Genomic DNA, 21,589 nt, shown 5'->3' with positions numbered 1-21,589 from the left:
CCTATTGGAGAAGAATGGGACATAATTCCTCTTCCAAAGGTCCAGCAGCTGGTCTCCTCAGTTCCCAGATGTTTACAGATGTTGTTAGAAGAAGAGGGGAGTGGTGAACTTTTTTGAGACGTGTTGCTGCCGTCAAATTCAAGATGAGCTGATATTTCTTAATTGAATAATAAATATTAGTGTTGCAGTTTCACAACACAACTAATCAAGTGCACTTAAAATGGTGACTTATTGAGTTTTGTGCCCAGTGATAAAACAAACATTGAGCTTTGATAAAGAGGACTCTTTTTGATGGCAGTTCTGACTGTGCTTTTACAGTGAAAACATTTTCTTTCAGTTCTACCAGAAATCAACAGCACAGTTTTGCCAACCACGCCAAGACCACAAACTTTTACCACTCAGGTGATGAGCAATGTCACTGCCACAACAACAGCAGACAACAGCACAGACGTAGAGGGGCAGGTCCGCCTGGCCAATGGAGGAAACAGCTCCTGCTCTGGCAGGGTGGAGATCTTCCACCGTGGGCAGTGGGGGACAGTTTGTGACGATTCCTGGGACCTGGTTGATGCTCAGGTGGTGTGTAAACAGCTGGGCTGTGGCAGGGTCCTCTCAGCACCAATAAGTGCAACTTTTGGACAGGGCAGAGGACCCATCTGGTTAGACAATGTCATGTGCACCGGCAGCGAATCACAGCTCTCAGAGTGCCGCCACCAAGGGTTTGGATCTCACAATTGTGGTCACAATGAGGACGCTGGGGTCGTCTGTGAAGGTAAAATACAGACAAACTGTAAAACTTTTTATGAAATAATTGTTGTCAGGTTTCTAAAACTATCTTTAAACTGAGAAGTCCACGTTTTCTCCCATCAACATAAATGTGTCCCTTGTTTTGATTTCAGCTGCCTCACCAGTGAGGCTGGTTAACTCTGACAACCGCTGCTCTGGCAGAGTGGAGATCTTCCACCGTGGCCAGTGGGGGACGGTTTGTGACGATTCCTGGGACCGGAATGATGCCAACGTGGTGTGCAGACAGCTGGGCTGTGGAAGAGCTCGTTCAGCACCAATAAGTGCAGCTTTTGGACAGGGCAGAGGACCCATCTGGTTGGATGAAGTTAGATGTTTTGGAAGCGAATCATCAATAACAGACTGCAGACACTCAGGGTTTGGGGTCCACAACTGTGGTCATCAGGAAGATGCCAGTGTTGTATGTGAAGGTAAGTTCATTCACATTTGTTTGAAAATAATCTAAAAAAAATTGTTAAATCATTTACTCTCTACTTTAAAAACTGAAACACTGTGTTAAATGTAAATGAAAAGAGAATACAATGGTTTGGAAATTTCATAAACCAATATATTATTCACAATAAAACATACAGAACATTCAAAATGATGAAAGTAAGGCATTTTGCTATTTGATGAAAATATTAGCTCACTTTGAATTTGATGGTCCTGTGATTGACTGGCAACTTGTTCAGGATGTTGTTCCCTGCTTCTCACCCAATGGCACCTGGTGGATGGATGAATGGATGGATGGATGGATGGATGGATGGATGGATATAGAGGACGGATGAATGTGATGGCAGCAATATGTCTCAAAAAAGTTGGGACTGCGGCAACAAAAGGCTGGAAAAGCAAGTGTTAAAACATCAAACTTCTGAAGAAACATCTTGTAGCTGATTGGGTTAACTGGCAACAGGTCAGTAACATGACTGGATATAAAAAGAGCACCATGGAGAGGCAGAGTCTCTCAGACATAAAGATGCGCAGAGGATCTAGCCTAGCAAGCCAGACCCCTACAGCAAAAAGCTGTACAGGGGTCTAGTGACGCTGGATAGCAGTGTGAGCGGGACAAACGATTGTCTCTTAAGTTGCCTCTTTTCTCAACGCCACGCAATAGGATGGCAACAACCAATCAGAGCGTCGTCCCACCAACAGAGCAAGCTGGTAAATTAAACTTTTAACGTACCCGGTGAGCAAAACTCCGAAAACGGCCTTTTTTTTCAAGAAAAACTTAAGTGCAGTTATTTGTCCGTCTCGCAAAGAAAATTTATATTGAAATCTTCTAGAGTCGCTGCCAAAGCCAACTCGAAAGACTGTTCGCTGGGCGCAGCCATTGTTTACCTCTCTCTGGAACTACACACTGAAACGTCGCACCTCTGTCGTCACTAGGTAGCCGAGTAGCCCGGCCTCCGACCCCGCTCCTCACGATTTGATTGGCTCGATTAAGTTTCGATTTTCAGCCTTGCAAAACTACGATGGCTGACACGCGCAAACGCGCTGCAAACGGCGAAACAAATCCAACAGTAAAATGCTGCAAGAGAAAAATGGGGCAATCACAAAAACGACCGGAGCACACGCGCTGCAAACATCAAAACACATGCAAGACAGAAACGCTGCAAACTTCAAAACACAACGGAAGTTCGCCAGGCCACTAGGGGGTCTCGACCTGTGGGATAGGGGATATATGGGAGATCTACCATATTAATGAAAGAGAAGAAAGTCAAAAGGTACGTTGTCATTTATGTCTTTTTTAAACACTTGGCCGTAATCTTTTGCCTTATTATAGAGACATAACTCCGCTGCTCTTCTATAATAAGGCAAAAGATTACGGCCAAGTGTTTAAAAAAGACATAAATGACAACGTACCTTTTGACTTTCTTCTCTTTCATTAATATGGTAGATCTCCCATAGTCGATCCCCTATCCCACAGGTCGAGACCGCCTAGTGGCCTGGCGAACTTCCGTTGTGTTTTGAAGTTTGCAGTGTTTCTGTCTTGCATGTGTTTTGGGGTTTGCTGCGCATTTTTTTCTTGCATGTGTTTTGAAGTTTGCAGTGTTTCTGTCTTGCATGTGTTTTGGGGTTTGCTGCGCATTTTTTTCTTGCATGTGTTTTGAAGTTTGCAGTGTTTCTGTCTTGCATGTGTTTTGGGGTTTGCTGCGCATTTTTTTCTTGCATGTTTTGAAGTTTGCAGCGTTTCTGTCTTGCATGTGTTTTGATGTTTGCAGCGCGTGTGCTCCGGTCGTTTTTGTTATTGCCGCATTTTTCTCTTGCAGCATTTTATTGTTGGATTTGTTTCGGCGTTTGCAGCGCGTTTGCACGTGTGAGGATCAGCAATCAGCAAAAAAATAAACTGTGTCTACAACTTGTGGAGCAATTTCAGAATAATGTTCTTCAATATAGGGATTTTGAATATTCTACCGACGACAGTGGAAAACATAACCAAAAGACTCAGAGAATCTGGAGACATCTCTGAGTGCAGGGGACACAGATGAGAATCAATACTCTATGCCCCTGATCTTCAGGCCCTCAGGCGCTCTGCATGAAAGCAGACACGATTCTGTCCTGAAAATCACTGGATGGGCTCAGGAACACTTCCAGAAATCATTGTCTGTGAACACAGCTCACCTCCCACCCACATATGAAGGTTAAAGCTCTGTCATGCAGAGAAAAAGCCACATGTGAACATGATCCAGAAACGCTGTCGTTTTCTCTGGACCAAAGCTCATTTAAAATGGACTGAGGCAAAGTGGAAAACTGTTCTGTGGTCAGATTAATCAAAGTTTAAATTTCTTTTTAAGAAATCATGGACGCCCTGTCCTCCTAACTAAAGAGGAGAGGGTCCATCTGGCTTATTGTCAGCGCTCAGTTAAAAAGTCTGCATCTCTGATGGTATGGGGGTGTTTTGGTGCCTCCAGAACTGACAGCTTGCACATCTGGGAAGGCTCCGTCAATGCTGAAAGGTACTTACAGGTTTTAGACTAACATATGCTCCCATCCAGACATCTTTTTAAGGGAAGACCTTAGACATTTCATTAAGACAATGTTAAACCGAAACAACAGCATGGCTTCGTAGTAGAAGAGTCCAGGTGCTGGACTGACCTGCCTGCAGTCCAGAGCTTTCACCACCTGAAAACATTTAAAATACATCAAAGAAGACCCAGAACTTCTGAGCAACTACAATCCTATTGGAGAAGAATGGGACATAATTCCTCTTCCAAAGGTCCAGCAGCTGGTCTCCTCAGTTCCCAGATGTTTACAGATGTTGTTAGAAGAAGAGGGGAGTGGTGAACTTTTTTGAGACGTGTTGCTGCCGTCAAATTCAAGATGAGCTGATATTTCTTAATTGAATAATAAATATTAGTGTTGCAGTTTCACAACGCAACTAATCAAGTGCACTTAAAATGGTGACTTATTGAGTTTTGTGCCCAGTGATAAAACAAACATTGAGCTTTGATAAAGAGGACTCTTTTTGATGGCAGTGCTGACTGTGCTTTTACAGTGAAAACATTTTCTTTCAGTTCTACCAGAAATCACAGCACAGTTTTGCCAACCACGCCAAGACCACAAACTTTTACCACTCAGGTGATGAGCAATGTCACTGCCACAACAACAGCAGACAACAGCACAGACGTAGAGGGGCAGGTCCGCCTGGCCAATGGAGGAAACAGCTCCTGCTCTGGCAGGGTGGAGATCTTCCACCGTGGCCAGTGGGGGACAGTTTGTGACGATTCCTGGGACCTGGTTGATGCTCAGGTGGTGTGTAAACAGCTGGGCTGTGGCAGGGTCCTCTCAGCACCAATAAGTGCAACTTTTGGACAGGGCAGAGGACCCATCTGGTTAGACGATGTCATGTGCACCGGCAGCGAATCACAGCTCTCAGAGTGCCGCCACCAAGGGTTTGGATCTCACAATTGTGGTCACAATGAGGACGCTGGGGTCGTCTGTGAAGGTAAAATACAGACAAACTGTAAAACTTTTTATGAAATAATTGTTGTCAGGTTTCTAAAACTATCTTTAAACTGAGAAGTCCACGTTTTCTCCCATCAACATAAATGTGTCCCTTGTTTTGATTTCAGCTGCTTCACCAGTGAGGCTGGTTAACTCTGACAACCGCTGCTCTGGCAGAGTGGAGATCTTCCACCGTGGCCAGTGGGGGACGGTTTGTGACGATTCCTGGGACCGGAATGATGCCAACGTGGTGTGCAGACAGCTGGGCTGTGGAAGAGCTCGTTCAGCACCACACAGTGCAGCTTTTGGACAGGGCAGAGGACCCATCTGGTTGGACGATGTCAGATGTTTTGGAAACGAATCATCAATAACAGACTGCAGTCACTCAGGGTTTGGGGTCCACAACTGTGGTCATCAGGAAGATGCCAGTGTTGTATGTGAAGGTAAGTTTATTTCTATGACTTGGATTCTTTAACACTGTTCAGTCACAATTCCCGTAAATTAATGTTTATGGTGGTTCTCCTCTAGGTTCCATTTGATATTTGTCTCTCTCATCAGCTATCCTTCATTTTGTTGACATGATATCTTTTTCCAGTCCAACATCCTTCAGCTCACATTTCGGAGCTTATCTGTGGCCGTGACACGCTCCAAGTAGGACTGCATGTGACTAGCATGGCATCCTCTGGTTTGGACCCATTTTCTGGCAACTTGGCTTCCCGCAACTGTTCCTGGGCCAGAGTGTATGATGACATTGTTTGGTATGAAGTGGAGGCTCAGGCAGGTGCCTGTGGAAACATGATGACGGTAAAAACGACTGCATTTCTTTTTCTTTCACTCTGAAACTGATTACCAGCGCATTTTTACATCCTCTCTAATGCACAGCCTGGCAGTGGTTGAACTGTCACTGACAATGATTGTTGGGCTTCTAATTGGCGTCTCTCGTTCCTTTCAAACAAACTGCACAATCACATTGGGATTGTTATTTGCACAGCCTTTCCATCTTTTCATCGTCACTTTAATCCAGAATGTGTTATTTGTCCAGAAAATAGAAAATATCTTCTTCCCTTTTATCCTCCAAGATGGCCAGACTCCTAAAAACTGTCAAGGAGAAATTATTATATAAATCCAGTTTCCTAAACAATTGCTGTGTATAGTACACCCTCACAAGCTGATCTGATGGTTTAATCATCTGTCTTTCAGACCAACCGCACACATGCCATCTATGCCAACAGTTTATTCATCTACCCAGGAGGCAATGCATCCTTTGCCCTTCCTGTGAGTCTTCCCTTCTCTTGTGCTTATCCCCTGGACACAGACGCCAGCCTGAATGTGGCTATCAGACCATCTCTGGAGTAAGTTGCCTTTTACCGAATGTAACTGTTACCATATGAAGGTGTAACATGAATGCATGGACGCCTAACCTTTTAAAGAATCCCCCCTCTCTTGTCTAGCGGTCGCAGGACCATGTCTCCAAACTAAAAAAAGCAGAGCTTTCTTGAATGATAAATGATCACAACAAAAGCAATAACTCTGAAAACCCGACTTGGTTGTCAAAATGTCAAAACGGCACATTTTCTTGACAGGTTGCAAGGTGGCATTTCAGGCTCAGGAGCAAAAGCTAGAGCCTACATGTCTCTATACCGCAACTCCAACTACTCACAGGCTTATCCACCAGGCCGGGTCTCCCTCCCTGTGGGCTCACCGTTGTACGTTGGCGTCTCTGTAGATGAGAGAGACCGAAACTTTGCAGTTGTTCTGGAGGACTGCTTCGCTACTCACTCATCAAACCCTGAATCTCTCATGCGATACCCTCTCATCCAGAACAAGTATGTGTACCTCCTGACTCTGAGCAGATGTTTTGTGGGATAAGGTGATGTGTACAACCCTGATGTTCTCCTCTATCCTCCCTGACAGGTGTCCCACGGACCGCCGACAGGTGTCAGTGGTTGAAAGTGGCTCATCTCTCCGAGCTCGTTTCACTGCTCTGTTGTTCCTCCTTCAGGATGAATACAGAGACACTTATCTTCACTGCAGCCTCACTCTGTGTGACCAGAGGAGCTCCAACTGTGTCCCTGTAAGATACACATTTCACTTCATTAGTGGTTTACATACAGCGCTGCTTCAAATCTGGTGTTTATGCTCTTTCCACCATCTCCCACTTCACAGGCCTGTCGCAGCAGGAGGTCTCGTTCTGTTAGCTCTGCTGCCATCCCGTCCATCACCGTTGGACCAATAACCTGTGAGTACGAGTTTTAGTCCTGTTTTAAAGCCAACATCTCAACAGAGTTAACAAATCGATGACCACGTTTTGTTTCTCTCTTTTTTTTGTCTTTTCAGGGGGCAAGTGAACACAAGCTCTGATCATGCAAATACACTAAATGTAACAAGGGTTAATTTGGCTTCTTTATAATTCCACTAAATGATTATGTTTTTAACCTGACATTTATTAGACTACTCAGGTGGAACTTTTCTTTTCTGTTTCTGTTTCTGTATATTCTTTTATGGGGGAGCAACATGTGCTCTAAAAGACACTGTCCTGCCTAAACTTTCCCTCTTTTTTGTGATGTTCGGGGAGGAAAGATGAGCTCCCAATTTATCCTTTATATTTAGCATTTTATTTTCTTAGGTATGTTCCATGTTTTACTCATTTGTGTTAATGTTTGCATCATTGTAATGGCCTCTTTTTTGTGATGTTCGGAGAGGAAAGGAAAGGTTGAGGAAAATAAAGACCTTCGAAGAGCAGCGGTGTGGTCCCAGCCTTAAACACAAAGCAGACATTTGGTAACGGTTACATAAACAAATACATTTTTGTAATATCATTTAGATCTAAGATGTTATTTTTGATGATATGTGTATCTTTTAAGAGAGAAAATAATAGAAGCTAAAATTGCATGATGTCTCAAAGCAACCATGTGAAAGTTAAGTTTTACTCTTCACTCTTGTTTTGAGTTTGCAAGTCAATTTGCTTTGTTATCTTATATATCAATCTTACCTTTACAAAAGAATAAATATTAAAATGGTGGCACTCTTTTGACTCTGTCTTTATTGTCTTAGAAACAGACAATTGTATAAAAAGGCTAATTATTACTGAGAGTTACATTTTCCAATATGACATTCAGATAGATTAATATGTGAATACTCTAAAAAACCTGCATTGGAGGATGGCTGATGCATCTCAGGGTGTTGTGAATATCATCAGTAGTGGCAGAAGGAAAATAAAGGTCTTATTAACTTCTCTATTAACCCATCCATACACAGACGCACTCATGCTTCATCACACTGCTTGAAAAATAGCTCTATAGCCCCACCTAGCAAGTAGTTGGGAATGGTTCTTAAAATGTTCCACATAAACATTTGGACTGAGCAAAAATTTTCAGACATAGCATTAATGGCTGAATTTATTCATGATAGCTCTTGCGACACAACACATCTTAGGGATGTGTTAACAAGGTCAACAACCACAGAATGACAGAAACTGTATGATAAGCATGTGGGTGAATGAATGTTTGTGTGTGCATGCAAAATATATGGTACAGTTTTACATGAACTGTGCTTAGACATGGGTGCAGAGGAACCTTCTGCTGCCAACAGAGCCCCCATGGCCATAGGGCAGAGGCCCTCAGAAACCAGGCCCCCATGAGTCTGAGCACCACCCAAACACCAGGCAGAGGCCTCGCCCGACACTGAGAGGACCAGGCATCTCAGACAGCCAAACAAAGCAGGCCAGGTCATGCCTTAATGCGTCCGGCCAAGTGCCCTGGCAGTCAACAAGCTCCCAGCTGGGTGCAGCAGTGAGCTAATTCCCCATGCAATTAGGTCTGAACATTTAACAGTTCTTCAGTCTTGTACACACAGAAAAAAAGTGAGAAAAACAAAACATTTCCCATTACAACTCAGCCTGTTACAATTTCATAACTGCCAGATCGAGAAGATTTGAGCTGACCACTATCACTTTTGGTGTTCAAGTCCCTATTTGAACACCTAGCTTCTCCTTTGTTGTTGTTCCTCTATACATTTGAGCAGCAATCACCTCACACATATCTACAACTTTTACTAGGTTTCAAGGCTAACCCGTTTGTCTGCAACAATTTGTCGTATCGGTGGTCAACGCAGCATTTCCCATTTAATTTAAAGTGCTGCCAAACTAATATGAGTTAAATAAAGAGGTAAATTACCACTATGCTGTGGGTGAAGGTCACGCTTTACCCCCATGCTCTCTAGGAAACTCATAATAATGGCCTATGTTTTCATAACTCACTTACCTCATTGTCAGAGTAATTAGTTACTCAGTAAAGTAACTGTGACGTTATTTTTCATGTTCTATAACGCTATTATGTTCTATAACATCTTTAACGTCAAATATGTTGATAATAACTGATTGAAGAATAAAAACAGTATGTATAGTATTTTAGAACATTTGGTATTTATTTGAACTCAATAGATTGCAGCCTGCCACTAAGCAGCAGCAGCAACAGGTGTCATGTTGGCATGTGTTGATGTGAGGTGCTTCATAAGATTCGGGTTGCTTGAGACGGACGTGGATAAAGTCTTTTTTCCTGGGCATAGCGTGCATGTTACATAAACATTCTTGCCTTTAATTAAAAGGAGCGAGAAGTAGTGCCGGTACTTCCAGTTTGAGAACGCAACCTTTTCATTTACCTGGCTCGTCGCCAATGTCGATTTACATTTTAATATTGAAGCATAAATGGAAATGTTGAGTTCAAAGATATGCCAGATGTAGCAACGATAAGAACAGATATGCAACAACACTTGCAATCCAATAACTTTAATGTAGAAGATGAGAGAGTCAGCAGCTCCTGTTTTTTTATGTGCACTCCTTTGATTTGAAGACAGAAAAGTCAACTGGGTACAGAAAACCAAGGATCCCAACATATTTTTTGCAATTCAGGGCTATTGCCGTCCTCCTCAATTTGAGGTATCCATCACATGGACAAACCAGGAGGATGTCAGAAAAATAACGTAGATGGATGAGACCAAAATAGAACTTTTTGGTTTAAGTAAAAGGCATCCTGTGTGGAGAAAGAAAACACTGCTTTCAAACATGATAATCTAAAACTATCTTTGAAAACACGGTGATGGGAATATCATGCTTAGAGCCCGTTTTGCTGGTCCAGGGTGGCTTGTCATTAATGATGGAACAATGAATTGTGAATCCTACCGTGGAACTCTAAAGGGAAATGCAAATTAGTCTCACTGTGTCCTCAGAGTCACGCAGCGAGACGACAGCTCAAACCACAAAAGATGTTCAACCAAGGAAAGGTTAAAAAGAGTAAAGTTGATATTTCCAACAGAAGCGTTGGGGATGAATGCAAAGCAAGCACTCCATGTGTGGAAAACCACCAGTTAAAGTTGAAGAGTTAAAGTCGGACTCATTAACAGTAGTTATCTAATAATCTTATGTGTAGTAGCAGTAATCATTGAAATTATAACACTGACTCACTACAAAGATATTCTTGCATCAGACAGATTTAATAGATGTGACATCACTTGCAGGTAAAATTTTTCATTCGTGTACAGGACCTATTTGTGAAGTTAGTTTTTGTTTTTTGGTTCTCGTTGTAAATTCAATTAGCTAATTATGAGTAACTTTATTTGATTAATTTCAGTGCTTTATTTAGATTAGATTTTTTGCTAATATTCTTAGTTAGTTATTTATTTAGGATATTTAGTAATTGGGTCACACTGGGCACCTGAAGTTATTTGTTTAGGTAGGCACCTGGAGTACCAGCATGCACCTGGGTGGGCCAATGGTTTTTTAACAGGGAAAAGGGGAGAGCAGCAGGCATGGTTTTCTTTGTTCTTTTGTTTGTTTTATTATTTTGAAATGAATCATCAGAAAATGCAAGAATTCAGCTTGGACATTCATCTTCTTTTGCCTGCGTTAAACCACACCCCCACGGTGCATCAGTGGCCTTTAGATTTTGTTTGGTTTAAGTTTAATTGTTTTTTTTATGGACAAATGGCCAATACAGTATACATAAAATTCTCCCAATATTTTACTCAGGGAAGCTTGTTTCCAGCTGTGACGCATGCCATAGGGAAGCCACCTGCTTGGAGTCACGAGGAAGAGGCGACGCTTTCGCCAGCAAAGCCTTCTCATGTTTCTGTAAAGATGGTTTTGTGGGCGATGGTCTTACCTGCTACGATACAAAAGTCTGTATCGACTCTTCTTGCTGTCGCCAAGGTTACAACTGGTCACCAGACTTTGGCTGTGCGGACATTGACGAGTGTTCCCTCCCAGACTCTCCCTGCAATCCTCCTCAGATTTGCTCAAACACACCAGGCTCCTTTGAATGCCTGCAGCCTTCCCCCAGGACCACATCAGATGCCTCCTCTAAGTCTGTGGAAACATAGTCCTTCAGGCATGGACTGCATCAGCTACAACGGCATTGCCCAATGTGCTGATCCCTGTGAGCACTACACTCCACTAGATGATGACTCCATGTATCCATGTGGAATCTGCAGCATTTACCACGTGTACCAAATGTGTAGGTTTGTTGAGAATTGTTGCACAACTTACGAAAGTTCAGTCTGAGAGTACAGAAAAATAATGACTCACTTTTTTTATGCTTAGCTGACATGTAACATGAGTTTAAAAGTGTTAAATAAGCAGTAAAATAATATAATTGTATAAGCAAACACTATTCATTTGACCAATTTAATTGAATAGATAACTCATTAGATAAATCATTAGAACCGAATCATTTCCCCACGAAAGAAAAGAGCGTAGAAGAGGTGAACATCTCAAACAACTCCCGTTGGATTGACCCAAAAAGAAGAAATGGAGGATTAAGAAATTACTAAATTAAAGGCCAGATTTGAATCCCAATGAAATTCAGTTCTGTTCAATTCGGTTTTACTTATATGGCACCAAATCACCTCAAATCTCATCTCAAGGCACTTCAAAGATACAGTCAATGGTGATGGGAACAAGGAAGTCTATTTAAGAAAACACCCAAATATCTACAGCAGAGGGTGTTTTGTTGAAAAGAGATGTCAACACACTGACAGTAAGTTATTTGTGCTAAACAGCAACTGGATTCTTGACAGTGTTTTCACCTAAGTGACAAAGAGTTTTCTTTTGAACAACTCCCTCATTGTAATGCTCTCACGTACTCACCGGCAAAAAATGTTGTAAAAATTTCATAACTCTTCGAATAATCAGTGTTGGTCATCTTACTTTAAAAATGACTTCTCCCAAAAAGTAATTGAGTTAGTAACTCAATTACCTCATTGTCAGAGTAATTAGTTACTCAGTAAAGTAACTGTGATGTTATTTTTCATGTTCTATAACGCTAATATGTTCTATAACATCTTTAACATCAAATATGTTGATAATAACTGATTGAAGAATAAAAACAGTATGTATAGTATTTTAGAACATTTGGTATTTATTTGAACTCAATAGATTGCAGCCTGCCACTAAGCAGCAGCAGCAACAGGTGTCATGTTGGCATGTGTTGATGTGAGGTGCTTCATAAGATTCGGGTTGCTTGAGGCAGACGTGGATAAAGTCTTTTTTCCTGGGCATAGCATGCATGTTACATAAACATTCTTGCCTTTAATTAAAACGAGCGAGAAGTAGTGCCGGTACTTCAAGTTTGAGAACGCAACCTTTTCATTTACCTGGCTCGTCGCAAATGTCGATTTACATTTGAATATTGAAGCATAATTGGAAATGTTGAGTTTAAAGATATGCCAGATGTAGCAACGATAAGAACAGATATGCAACAACACTTGCAATCCAATAACTTTAATGTAGAAGATGAGAGAGTCAGCAGCTCTTGTTTTTTTTATGTGCACTCCTTTGATTTGAAGACAGAAAAGTCAACTGGGTACAGAAAACCAAGGATCCCAACATATTTTTGCAGTTATTTAAAATGTAATCCTCTAAGATTAACAGTTAATGTGAAATAGGTGTTTTCAGTCAATGGTATAACACTCACAAGTGAGCGGCCCCTTGTCTTTTAACAAGAATTTATCAAAAACCTTTGCAACACGTTTGCAGAAGTGTTACTATGTTATCTTGGCATGAACAGAGGAAATGTCTGAGTGCTTCAGGAAAAATGTAATCTAAAACTATCTATGAAAACACGAGGAAGAGAGTATCATGCTTAGAGCCTGTTTTGCTGGTCCAGGATGGCTTGTCATTAATGATGGAACAATGAATTGTTAATCATACCTTCAAACTTTAAAGGGAAATGCCAATTAGTCTCACTTTTGACTTTTGACTCTCAGATTCATGCAGCGAGACGACAGCTCAAAACACAAAAGGTGTACAACAAAGGAAAGGTTAAAAAGAGTAAAGTTGATATTTCCAACAGAAGCGTTGGAGATGAATGCAAAGCAAGCACTTCATGTGTGGAAAACCACCAGTTAAAGTTGAAGAGTTAAAGTCGGACTCATTAACAGTAATTATCTAATAATCTTATGTGTCGTAGCAGTAATCATTCAGTTAAAGATGAGTAATGTGGTGTGGCAGGTCTTTTTCCAAGTCGATTTTTTTTTGTCCCTTATATAAAACTGAAAGAAAGATCACTTCCGCTTGTCCTTTGCACACAGAAACAGGCGTATAAATTCTCACACTGTCGTTGAGCTTTTCAGTTTTTTCCACAGCAGCTTTGACTCTCAGTCTCTCCAGAGTAAGTACAGAAACCGGCAAAATTATGATTTTTATGTAGCGAAAGGCAGCATTTTTTTTCAACACATTGCCTTTTTCTTGACCTGCTACTTTGTGTTTTAGATGGGGTCCATAATGGGACTGCGTCAGGGGATGTTTTTGCTCCTTTTGTATATTTTTACGAGAGGAACCTCAGGTAAGCTATTTGTTTGACTGAAGATGCTGAGGTGACAAATTAACACGGACTTAATACAAAGATATTCTTGAATAAGATAGATTTAGTAGATGTGACATCACTTGCAGATAAAATTTTTCATGAGTGTACATAAAACTCTCCCAATATTTTTCACAGGACAGTCTGTCCTGATCAGCTGTGGAAACATAGTCTGTCCTTCAGGCATGGACTGCATCAACTACAACGGCATTGTCCAATGTGCTGATCCCTGTGAGCACTACACTCCACTAGATGATGACTGGCGTTCAACGAATAACACAAACAATAGTGTTTTACACTGTGATCAAAATGTTAATTGGCAGGGCTGGTATCGCATGTTTCTGGGGCACACCAGTGCTCAAATTCCAGAAAGATGTGTAGCTGAAAACAGGTGTGGGACCCATGCTCCCCTGTGGATCTCAGAACCTCACCCCACACTGTCAGATAGAATTGTAAATCGTACCGTGTGTGGCGCTTGGGCAGGCTCCTGCTGTTATTTTGGCACACACACCATTAATGTCAAACTGTGTTACGGACACTACTACGTCTACAAACTTGAGAAACCGCCCGCATGCCATTACGCATACTGTACAGGTATTGTTCGATTTCACATATCTTTATGCTTTTAGAACAAATCAATTTTTCTCATCAAATTTATTTATTTATTTCATGGAACATTCTAATATCTGCACAATCTTAAAGTTAAATTCAAAGACAACGTTTTTAATTGCTCTTGCATAATTAAAATGCTGGTTTCACTGTGAACAGAGGTAAAAGGAGGAAATCCTGAAGTTTCTTTGACCACGTCAAATCCAACACCGGAGCCCACTGTTACTAGCTCTGCCACAACAACAGCAGACAGCAGCACAGACGTAGAGGGGCAGGTCCGCCTGGCCAATGGAGGAAACAGCTCCTGCTCTGGCAGAGTGGAGATCTTCCACCGTGGCCAGTGGGGGACGGTTTGTGACGATTCCTGGGACCTGAATGATGCTCAGGTGGTGTGTAAACAGCTGGGCTGTGGCAGAGTCCTCTCAGCACCACAAAGTGCAACTTTTGGACAGGGCAGAGGACCCATCTGGTTAGACGATGTCATGTGCACCGGCAGCGAATCACAGCTCTCAGAGTGCCGCCATCAAGGGTTTGGATCTCACAATTGTGGTCACAATGAGGACGCTGGGGTCGTCTGTGAAGGTAAACTACAGACAAACTGTAAAACTTTTTATAAAATAATTGTTGTCAGGTTTCTAAAACTATCTTTAAACTGAGAAGTCCACGTTTTCTCCCATCAACATAAATGTGTCCCTTGTTTTGATTTCAGCTGCCTCACCAGTGAGGCTGGTTAACTCTGACAACCGCTGCTCTGGCAGAGTGGAGATCTTCCACCGTGGCCAGTGGGGGACGGTTTGTGACGATTCCTGGGACCGGAATGATGCCAACGTGGTGTGCAGACAGCTGGGCTGTGGAAGAGCTCGTTCAGCACCAATAGGTGCAGCTTTTGGACAGGGCAGAGGACCCATCTGGTTGGATGAAGTTAGATGTTTTGGAAGCGAATCATCAATAACAGACTGCAGACACTCAGGGTTTGGGGTCCACAACTGTGGTCATCAGGAAGATGCCAGTGTTGTATGTGAAGGTAAGTTCATTCACATTTGTTTGAAAATAATCTAAAAAAATTTGTTAAATCATTTACTCTCTACTTTAAAAACTGAAACACTGTGTTAAATGTAAATGAAAAGAGAATACAATGGTTTGGAAATTTCATAAACCAATATATTATTCACAATAAAACATACAGAACATTCAAAATGATAAAAGTAAGGCATTTTGCTATTTGATGAAAATATCAGCTCAACTTGAATTTGATGGTCCTGTGATTGACTGGCAACTCGTTCAGGATGTTGTTCCCTGCTTCTCACCCAATGGCACCTGGTGGATGGATGAATGGATGGATGGATATAGAGGACGGATGAATGTGATGGCAGCAATATGTCTCAAAAAAGTTGGGACTGCGGCAACAAAAGGCTGGAAAAGCAAGTGGTACAAAAATCAAACTTCTGAAGAAACATCTTGTAGCTGATTGGGTTAACTGGCAACAGGTCAGTAACATGACTGGATATAAAAAGAGCACCATGGAGAGGCAGAGTCTCTCAGACATAAAGATGTGCAGAGGATCAGCAAAAAATAAACTGGATGGGCTCAGGAACACTTCCAGAAATCATTGTCTGTGAACAAAGCTCACCTGCCACCCACAGATGAAGGTTAAAGCTCTGTCATGCAGAGAAAAAGCCACATGTGAACATGATCCAGAAACGCTGTCGTTTTCTCTGTACCAAAGCTCATTTAAAATGGACTGAGGCAAAATGGAAAACTGTTCTGTGGTCAGATTAATCAAAGTTTAAATTTCTTTTTAAGAAATCATGGACGCCCTGTCCTCCTAACTAAAGAGGAGAGGGTCCATCTGGCTTATTGTCAGCGCTCAGTTAAAAAGTCTGCATCTCTGATGGTATGGGGGTGTTTTGGTGCCTCCAGAACTGACAGCGTGCACATCTGGGAAGGCTCCGTCAATGCTGAAAGGTACTTACAGGTTTTAGACTAACATATGCTCCCATCCAGACATCTTTTTAAGGGAAGACCTTAGACATTTCATTAAGACAATGTTAAACCGAAACAACAGCATGGCTTCGTAGTAGAAGAGTCCAGGTGCTGGACTGACCTGCCTGCAGTCCAGAGCTTTCACCACCTGAAAACATTTAAAATACATCAAAGAAGACCCAGAACTTCTGAGCAACTACAATCCTATTGGAGAAGAATGGGACATAATTCCTCTTCCAAAGGTCCAGCAGCTGGTCTCCTCAGTTCCCAGATGTTTACAGATGTTGTTAGAAGAAGAGGGGAGTGGTGAACTTTTTTGAGACGTGTTGCTGCCGTCAAATTCAAGATGAGCTGATATTTCTTAATTGAATAATAAATATTAGTGTTGCAGTTTCACAACGCAACTAATCAAGTGCACTTAAAATGGTGACTTATTGAGTTTTGTGCCCAGTGATAAAACAAACATTGAGCTTTGATAAAGAGGACTCTTTTTGATGGCAGTGCTGACTGTGCTTTTACAGTGAAAACATTTTCTTTCAGTTCTACCAGAAATCAACAGCACAGTTTTGCCAACCACGCCAAGACCACAAACTTTTACCACTCAGGTGATGAGCAATGTCACTGCCACAACAACAGCAGACAACAGCACAGACGTAGAGGGGCAGGTCCGCCTGGCCAATGGAGGAAACAGCTCCTGCTCTGGCAGGGTGGAGATCTTCCACCGTGGCCAGTGGGGGACGGTTTGTGACGATTCCTGGGACCTGGTTGATGCTCAGGTGGTGTGTAAACAGCTGGGCTGTGGCAGGGTCCTCTCAGCACCACAAAATGCAACTTTTGGACAGGGCAGAGGACCCATCTGGTTAGACGATGTCATGTGCACCGGCAGCGAATCACAGCTCTCAGAGTGCCGCCACCAAGGGTTTGGATCTCACAATTGTGGTCACAATGAGGACGCTGGGGTCGTCTGTGAAGGTAAACTACAGACAAACTGTAAAACTTTTTATAAAATAATTGTTGTCAGGTTTCTAAAACTATCTTTAAACTGAGAAGTCCACGTTTTCTCCCATCAACATAAATGTGTCCCTTGTTTTGATTTCAGCTGCCTCACCAGTGAGGCTGGTTAACTCTGACAACCGCTGCTCTGGCAGAGTGGAGATCTTCCACCGTGGCCAGTGGGGGACGGTTTGTGACGATTCCTGGGACCGGAATGATGCCAACGTGGTGTGCAGACAGCTGGGCTGTGGAAGAGCTCGTTCAGCACCAATAGGTGCAGCTTTTGGACAGGGCAGAGGACCCATCTGGTTGGATGAAGTTAGATGTTTTGGAAGCGAATCATCAATAACAGACTGCAGACACTCAGGGTTTGGGGTCCACAACTGTGGTCATCAGGAAGATGCCAGTGTTGTATGTGAAGGTAAGTTCATTCACATTTGTTTGAAAATAATCTAAAAAAATTTGTTAAATCATTTACTCTCTACTTTAAAAACTGAAACACTGTGTTAAATGTAAATGAAAAGAGAATACAATGGTTTGGAAATTTCATAAACCAATATATTATTCACAATAAAACATACAGAACATTCAAAATGATAAAAGTAAGGCATTTTGCTATTTGATGAAAATATCAGCTCAACTTGAATTTGATGGTCCTGTGATTGACTGGCAACTCGTTCAGGATGTTGTTCCCTGCTTCTCACCCAATGGCACCTGGTGGATGGATGAATGGATGGATGGATATAGAGGACGGATGAATGTGATGGCAGCAATATGTCTCAAAAAAGTTGGGACTGCGGCAACAAAAGGCTGGAAAAGCAAGTGGTACAAAAATCAAACTTCTGAAGAAACATCTTGTAGCTGATTGGGTTAACTGGCAACAGGTCAGTAACATGACTGGATATAAAAAGAGCACCATGGAGAGGCAGAGTCTCTCAGACATAAAGATGTGCAGAGGATCAGCAAAAAATAAACTGGATGGGCTCAGGAACACTTCCAGAAATCATTGTCTGTGAACAAAGCTCACCTGCCACCCACAGATGAAGGTTAAAGCTCTGTCATGCAGAGAAAAAGCCACATGTGAACATGATCCAGAAACGCTGTCGTTTTCTCTGTACCAAAGCTCATTTAAAATGGACTGAGGCAAAATGGAAAACTGTTCTGTGGTCAGATTAATCAAAGTTTAAATTTCTTTTTAAGAAATCATGGACGCCCTGTCCTCCTAACTAAAGAGGAGAGGGTCCATCTGGCTTATTGTCAGCGCTCAGTTAAAAAGTCTGCATCTCTGATGGTATGGGGGTGTTTTGGTGCCTCCAGAACTGACAGCGTGCACATCTGGGAAGGCTCCGTCAATGCTGAAAGGTACTTACAGGTTTTAGACTAACATATGCTCCCATCCAGACATCTTTTTAAGGGAAGACCTTAGACATTTCATTAAGACAATGTTAAACCGAAACAACAGCATGGCTTCGTAGTAGAAGAGTCCAGGTGCTGGACTGACCTGCCTGCAGTCCAGAGCTTTCACCACCTGAAAACATTTAAAATACATCAAAGAAGACCCAGAACTTCTGAGCAACTACAATCCTATTGGAGAAGAATGGGACATAATTCCTCTTCCAAAGGTCCAGCAGCTGGTCTCCTCAGTTCCCAGATGTTTACAGATGTTGTTAGAAGAAGAGGGGAGTGGTGAACTTTTTTGAGACGTGTTGCTGCCGTCAAATTCAAGATGAGCTGATATTTCTTAATTGAATAATAAATATTAGTGTTGCAGTTTCACAACGCAACTAATCAAGTGCACTTAAAATGGTGACTTATTGAGTTTTGTGCCCAGTGATAAAACAAACATTGAGCTTTGATAAAGAGGACTCTTTTTGATGGCAGTGCTGACTGTGCTTTTACAGTGAAAACATTTTCTTTCAGTTCTACCAGAAATCAACAGCACAGTTTTGCCAACCACGCCAAGACCACAAACTTTTACCACTCAGGTGATGAGCAATGTCACTGCCACAACAACAGCAGACAACAGCACAGACGTAGAGGGGCAGGTCCGCCTGGCCAATGGAGGAAACAGCTCCTGCTCTGGCAGGGTGGAGATCTTCCACCGTGGCCAGTGGGGGACGGTTTGTGACGATTCCTGGGACCTGGTTGATGCTCAGGTGGTGTGTAAACAGCTGGGCTGTGGCAGGGTCCTCTCAGCACCACAAAATGCAACTTTTGGACAGGGCAGAGGACCCATCTGGTTAGACGATGTCATGTGCACCGGCAGCGAATCACAGCTCTCAGAGTGCCGCCACCAAGGGTTTGGATCTCACAATTGTGGTCACAATGAGGACGCTGGGGTCGTCTGTGAAGGTAAACTACAGACAAACTGTAAAACTTTTTATAAAATAATTGTTGTCAGGTTTCTAAAACTATCTTTAAACTGAGAAGTCCACGTTTTCTCCCATCAACATAAATGTGTCCCTTGTTTTGATTTCAGCTGCCTCACCAGTGAGGCTGGTTAACTCTGACAACCGCTGCTCTGGCAGAGTGGAGATCTTCCACCGTGGCCAGTGGGGGACGGTTTGTGACGATTCCTGGGACCGGAATGATGCCAACGTGGTGTGCAGACAGCTGGGCTGTGGAAGAGCTCGTTCAGCACCAATAGGTGCAGCTTTTGGACAGGGCAGAGGACCCATCTGGTTGGATGAAGTTAGATGTTTTGGAAGCGAATCATCAATAACAGACTGCAGACACTCAGGGTTTGGGGTCCACAACTGTGGTCATCAGGAAGATGCCAGTGTTGTATGTGAAGGTAAGTTCATTCACATTTGTTTGAAAATAATCTAAAAAAATTTGTTAAATCATTTACTCTCTACTTTAAAAACTGAAACACTGTGTTAAATGTAAATGAAAAGAGAATACAATGGTTTGGAAATTTCATAAACCAATATATTATTCACAATAAAACATACAGAACATTCAAAATGATGAAAGTAAGGCATTTTGCTATTTGATGAAAATATCAGCTCACTTTGAATTTGATGGTCCTGTGATTGACTGGCAACTTGTTCAGGATGTTGTTCCCTGCTTCTCACCCAATGGCACCTGGTGGATGGATGGATTGACAGATGGATGGATATAGAGGACGGATGAATGTGATGGCAGCAATATGTCTCAAAAAAGTTGGGACTGCGGCAACAAAAGGCTGGAAAAGCAAGTGTTAAAACATCAAACTTCTGAAGAAACATCTTGTAGCTGATTGGGTTAACTGGCAACAGGTCAGTAACATGACTGGATATAAAAAGAGCACCATGGAGAGGCAGAGTCTCTCAGACATAAAGATGCGCAGAGGATCTAGCCTAGCAAGCCAGACCCCTACAGCAAAAAGCTGTACAGGGGTCTAGTGACGCTGGATAGCAGTGTGAGCGGGACAAACGATTGTCTCTTAAGTTGCCTCTTTTCTCAACGCCACGCAATAGGATGGCAACAACCAATCAGAGCGTCGTCCCACCAACAGAGCAAGCTGGTAAATTAAACTTTTAACGTACCCGGTGAGCAAAACTCCGAAAACGGCCTTTTTTTTCAAGAAAAACTTAAGTGCAGTTATTTGTCCGTCTCGCAAAGAAAATTTATATTGAAATCTTCTAGAGTCGCTGCCAAAGCCAACTCGAAAGACTGTTCGCTGGGCGCAGCCATTGTTTACCTCTCTCTGGAACTACACACTGAAACGTCGCACCTCTGTCGTCACTAGGTAGCCCGGCCTCCAACCCCGCTCCTCACGATTTGATTGGCTCGATTAAGTTTCGATTTTCAGCCTTGCAAAACTACGATGGCCGACACGCGCAAACGCGCTGCAAACGGCGAAACAAATCCAACAGTAAAATGCTGCAAGAGAAAAATGGGGCAATCACAAAAACGACCGGAGCACACGCGCTGCAAACATCAAAACACATGCAAGACAGAAACGCTGCAAACTTCAAAACACAACGGAAGTTCGCCAGGCCACTAGGGGGTCTCGACCTGTGGGATAGGGGATATATGGGAGATCTACCATATTAATGAAAGAGAAGAAAGTCAAAAGGTACGTTGTCATTTATGTCTTTTTTAAACACTTGGCCGTAATCTTTTGCCTTATTATAGAGACATAACTCCGCTGCTCTTCTATAATAAGGCAAAAGATTACGGCCAAGTGTTTAAAAAAGACATAAATGACAACATACCTTTTGACTTTCTTCTCTTTCATTAATATGGTAGATCTCCCATAGTCGATCCCCTATCCCACAGGTCGAGACCGCCTAGTGGCCTGGCGAACTTCCGTTGTGTTTTGAAGTTTGCAGTGTTTCTGTCTTGCATGTGTTTTGGGGTTTGCTGCGCATTTTTTTCTTGCATGTGTTTTGAAGTTTGCAGTGTTTCTGTCTTGCATGTGTTTTGGGGTTTGCTGC

General features: G+C 42.4%; 2 protein-coding genes across 2 annotated transcripts in view; both read left to right on the top strand.

Annotated features, from left to right (window-relative positions):
• LOC142379126 (scavenger receptor cysteine-rich domain-containing protein DMBT1-like) overlaps positions 1 to 21,589 on the top strand; it is a 33,984-nt gene that overhangs the window by 7,754 nt on the left and 4,641 nt on the right. The window contains exons 6-15 of the mRNA XM_075464263.1: positions 338 to 769; positions 897 to 1,211; positions 4,277 to 4,726; positions 4,854 to 5,168; positions 14,457 to 14,789; positions 14,911 to 15,213; positions 16,713 to 17,188; positions 17,220 to 17,586; positions 19,086 to 19,517; positions 19,645 to 19,959. Coding sequence (XP_075320378.1) covers positions 338 to 769; positions 897 to 1,211; positions 4,277 to 4,726; positions 4,854 to 5,168; positions 14,457 to 14,789; positions 14,911 to 15,213; positions 16,713 to 17,188; positions 17,220 to 17,586; positions 19,086 to 19,517; positions 19,645 to 19,959 — 3,738 coding nt within the window. The remainder of the gene's footprint in view (positions 1 to 337; positions 770 to 896; positions 1,212 to 4,276; positions 4,727 to 4,853; positions 5,169 to 14,456; positions 14,790 to 14,910; positions 15,214 to 16,712; positions 17,189 to 17,219; positions 17,587 to 19,085; positions 19,518 to 19,644; positions 19,960 to 21,589) is intronic.
• On the top strand, positions 5,398 to 7,141 carry LOC142378101 (uromodulin-like). The gene is made up of 6 exons (XM_075462331.1): positions 5,398 to 5,529; positions 5,926 to 6,077; positions 6,309 to 6,551; positions 6,640 to 6,799; positions 6,892 to 6,964; positions 7,063 to 7,141. Exons 1-6 carry the CDS (start codon positions 5,398 to 5,400, stop codon positions 7,071 to 7,073), a joined length of 771 nt encoding a protein of 256 aa, XP_075318446.1. The 3' UTR covers positions 7,074 to 7,141.

Source organism: Odontesthes bonariensis, chromosome 4 (assembly GCF_027942865.1).
Source record: "Odontesthes bonariensis isolate fOdoBon6 chromosome 4, fOdoBon6.hap1, whole genome shotgun sequence".
Lineage (NCBI taxonomy): Eukaryota > Metazoa > Chordata > Actinopteri > Atheriniformes > Atherinopsidae > Odontesthes > Odontesthes bonariensis.
This window is presented reverse-complemented; position numbering and strand designations above follow the sequence as displayed.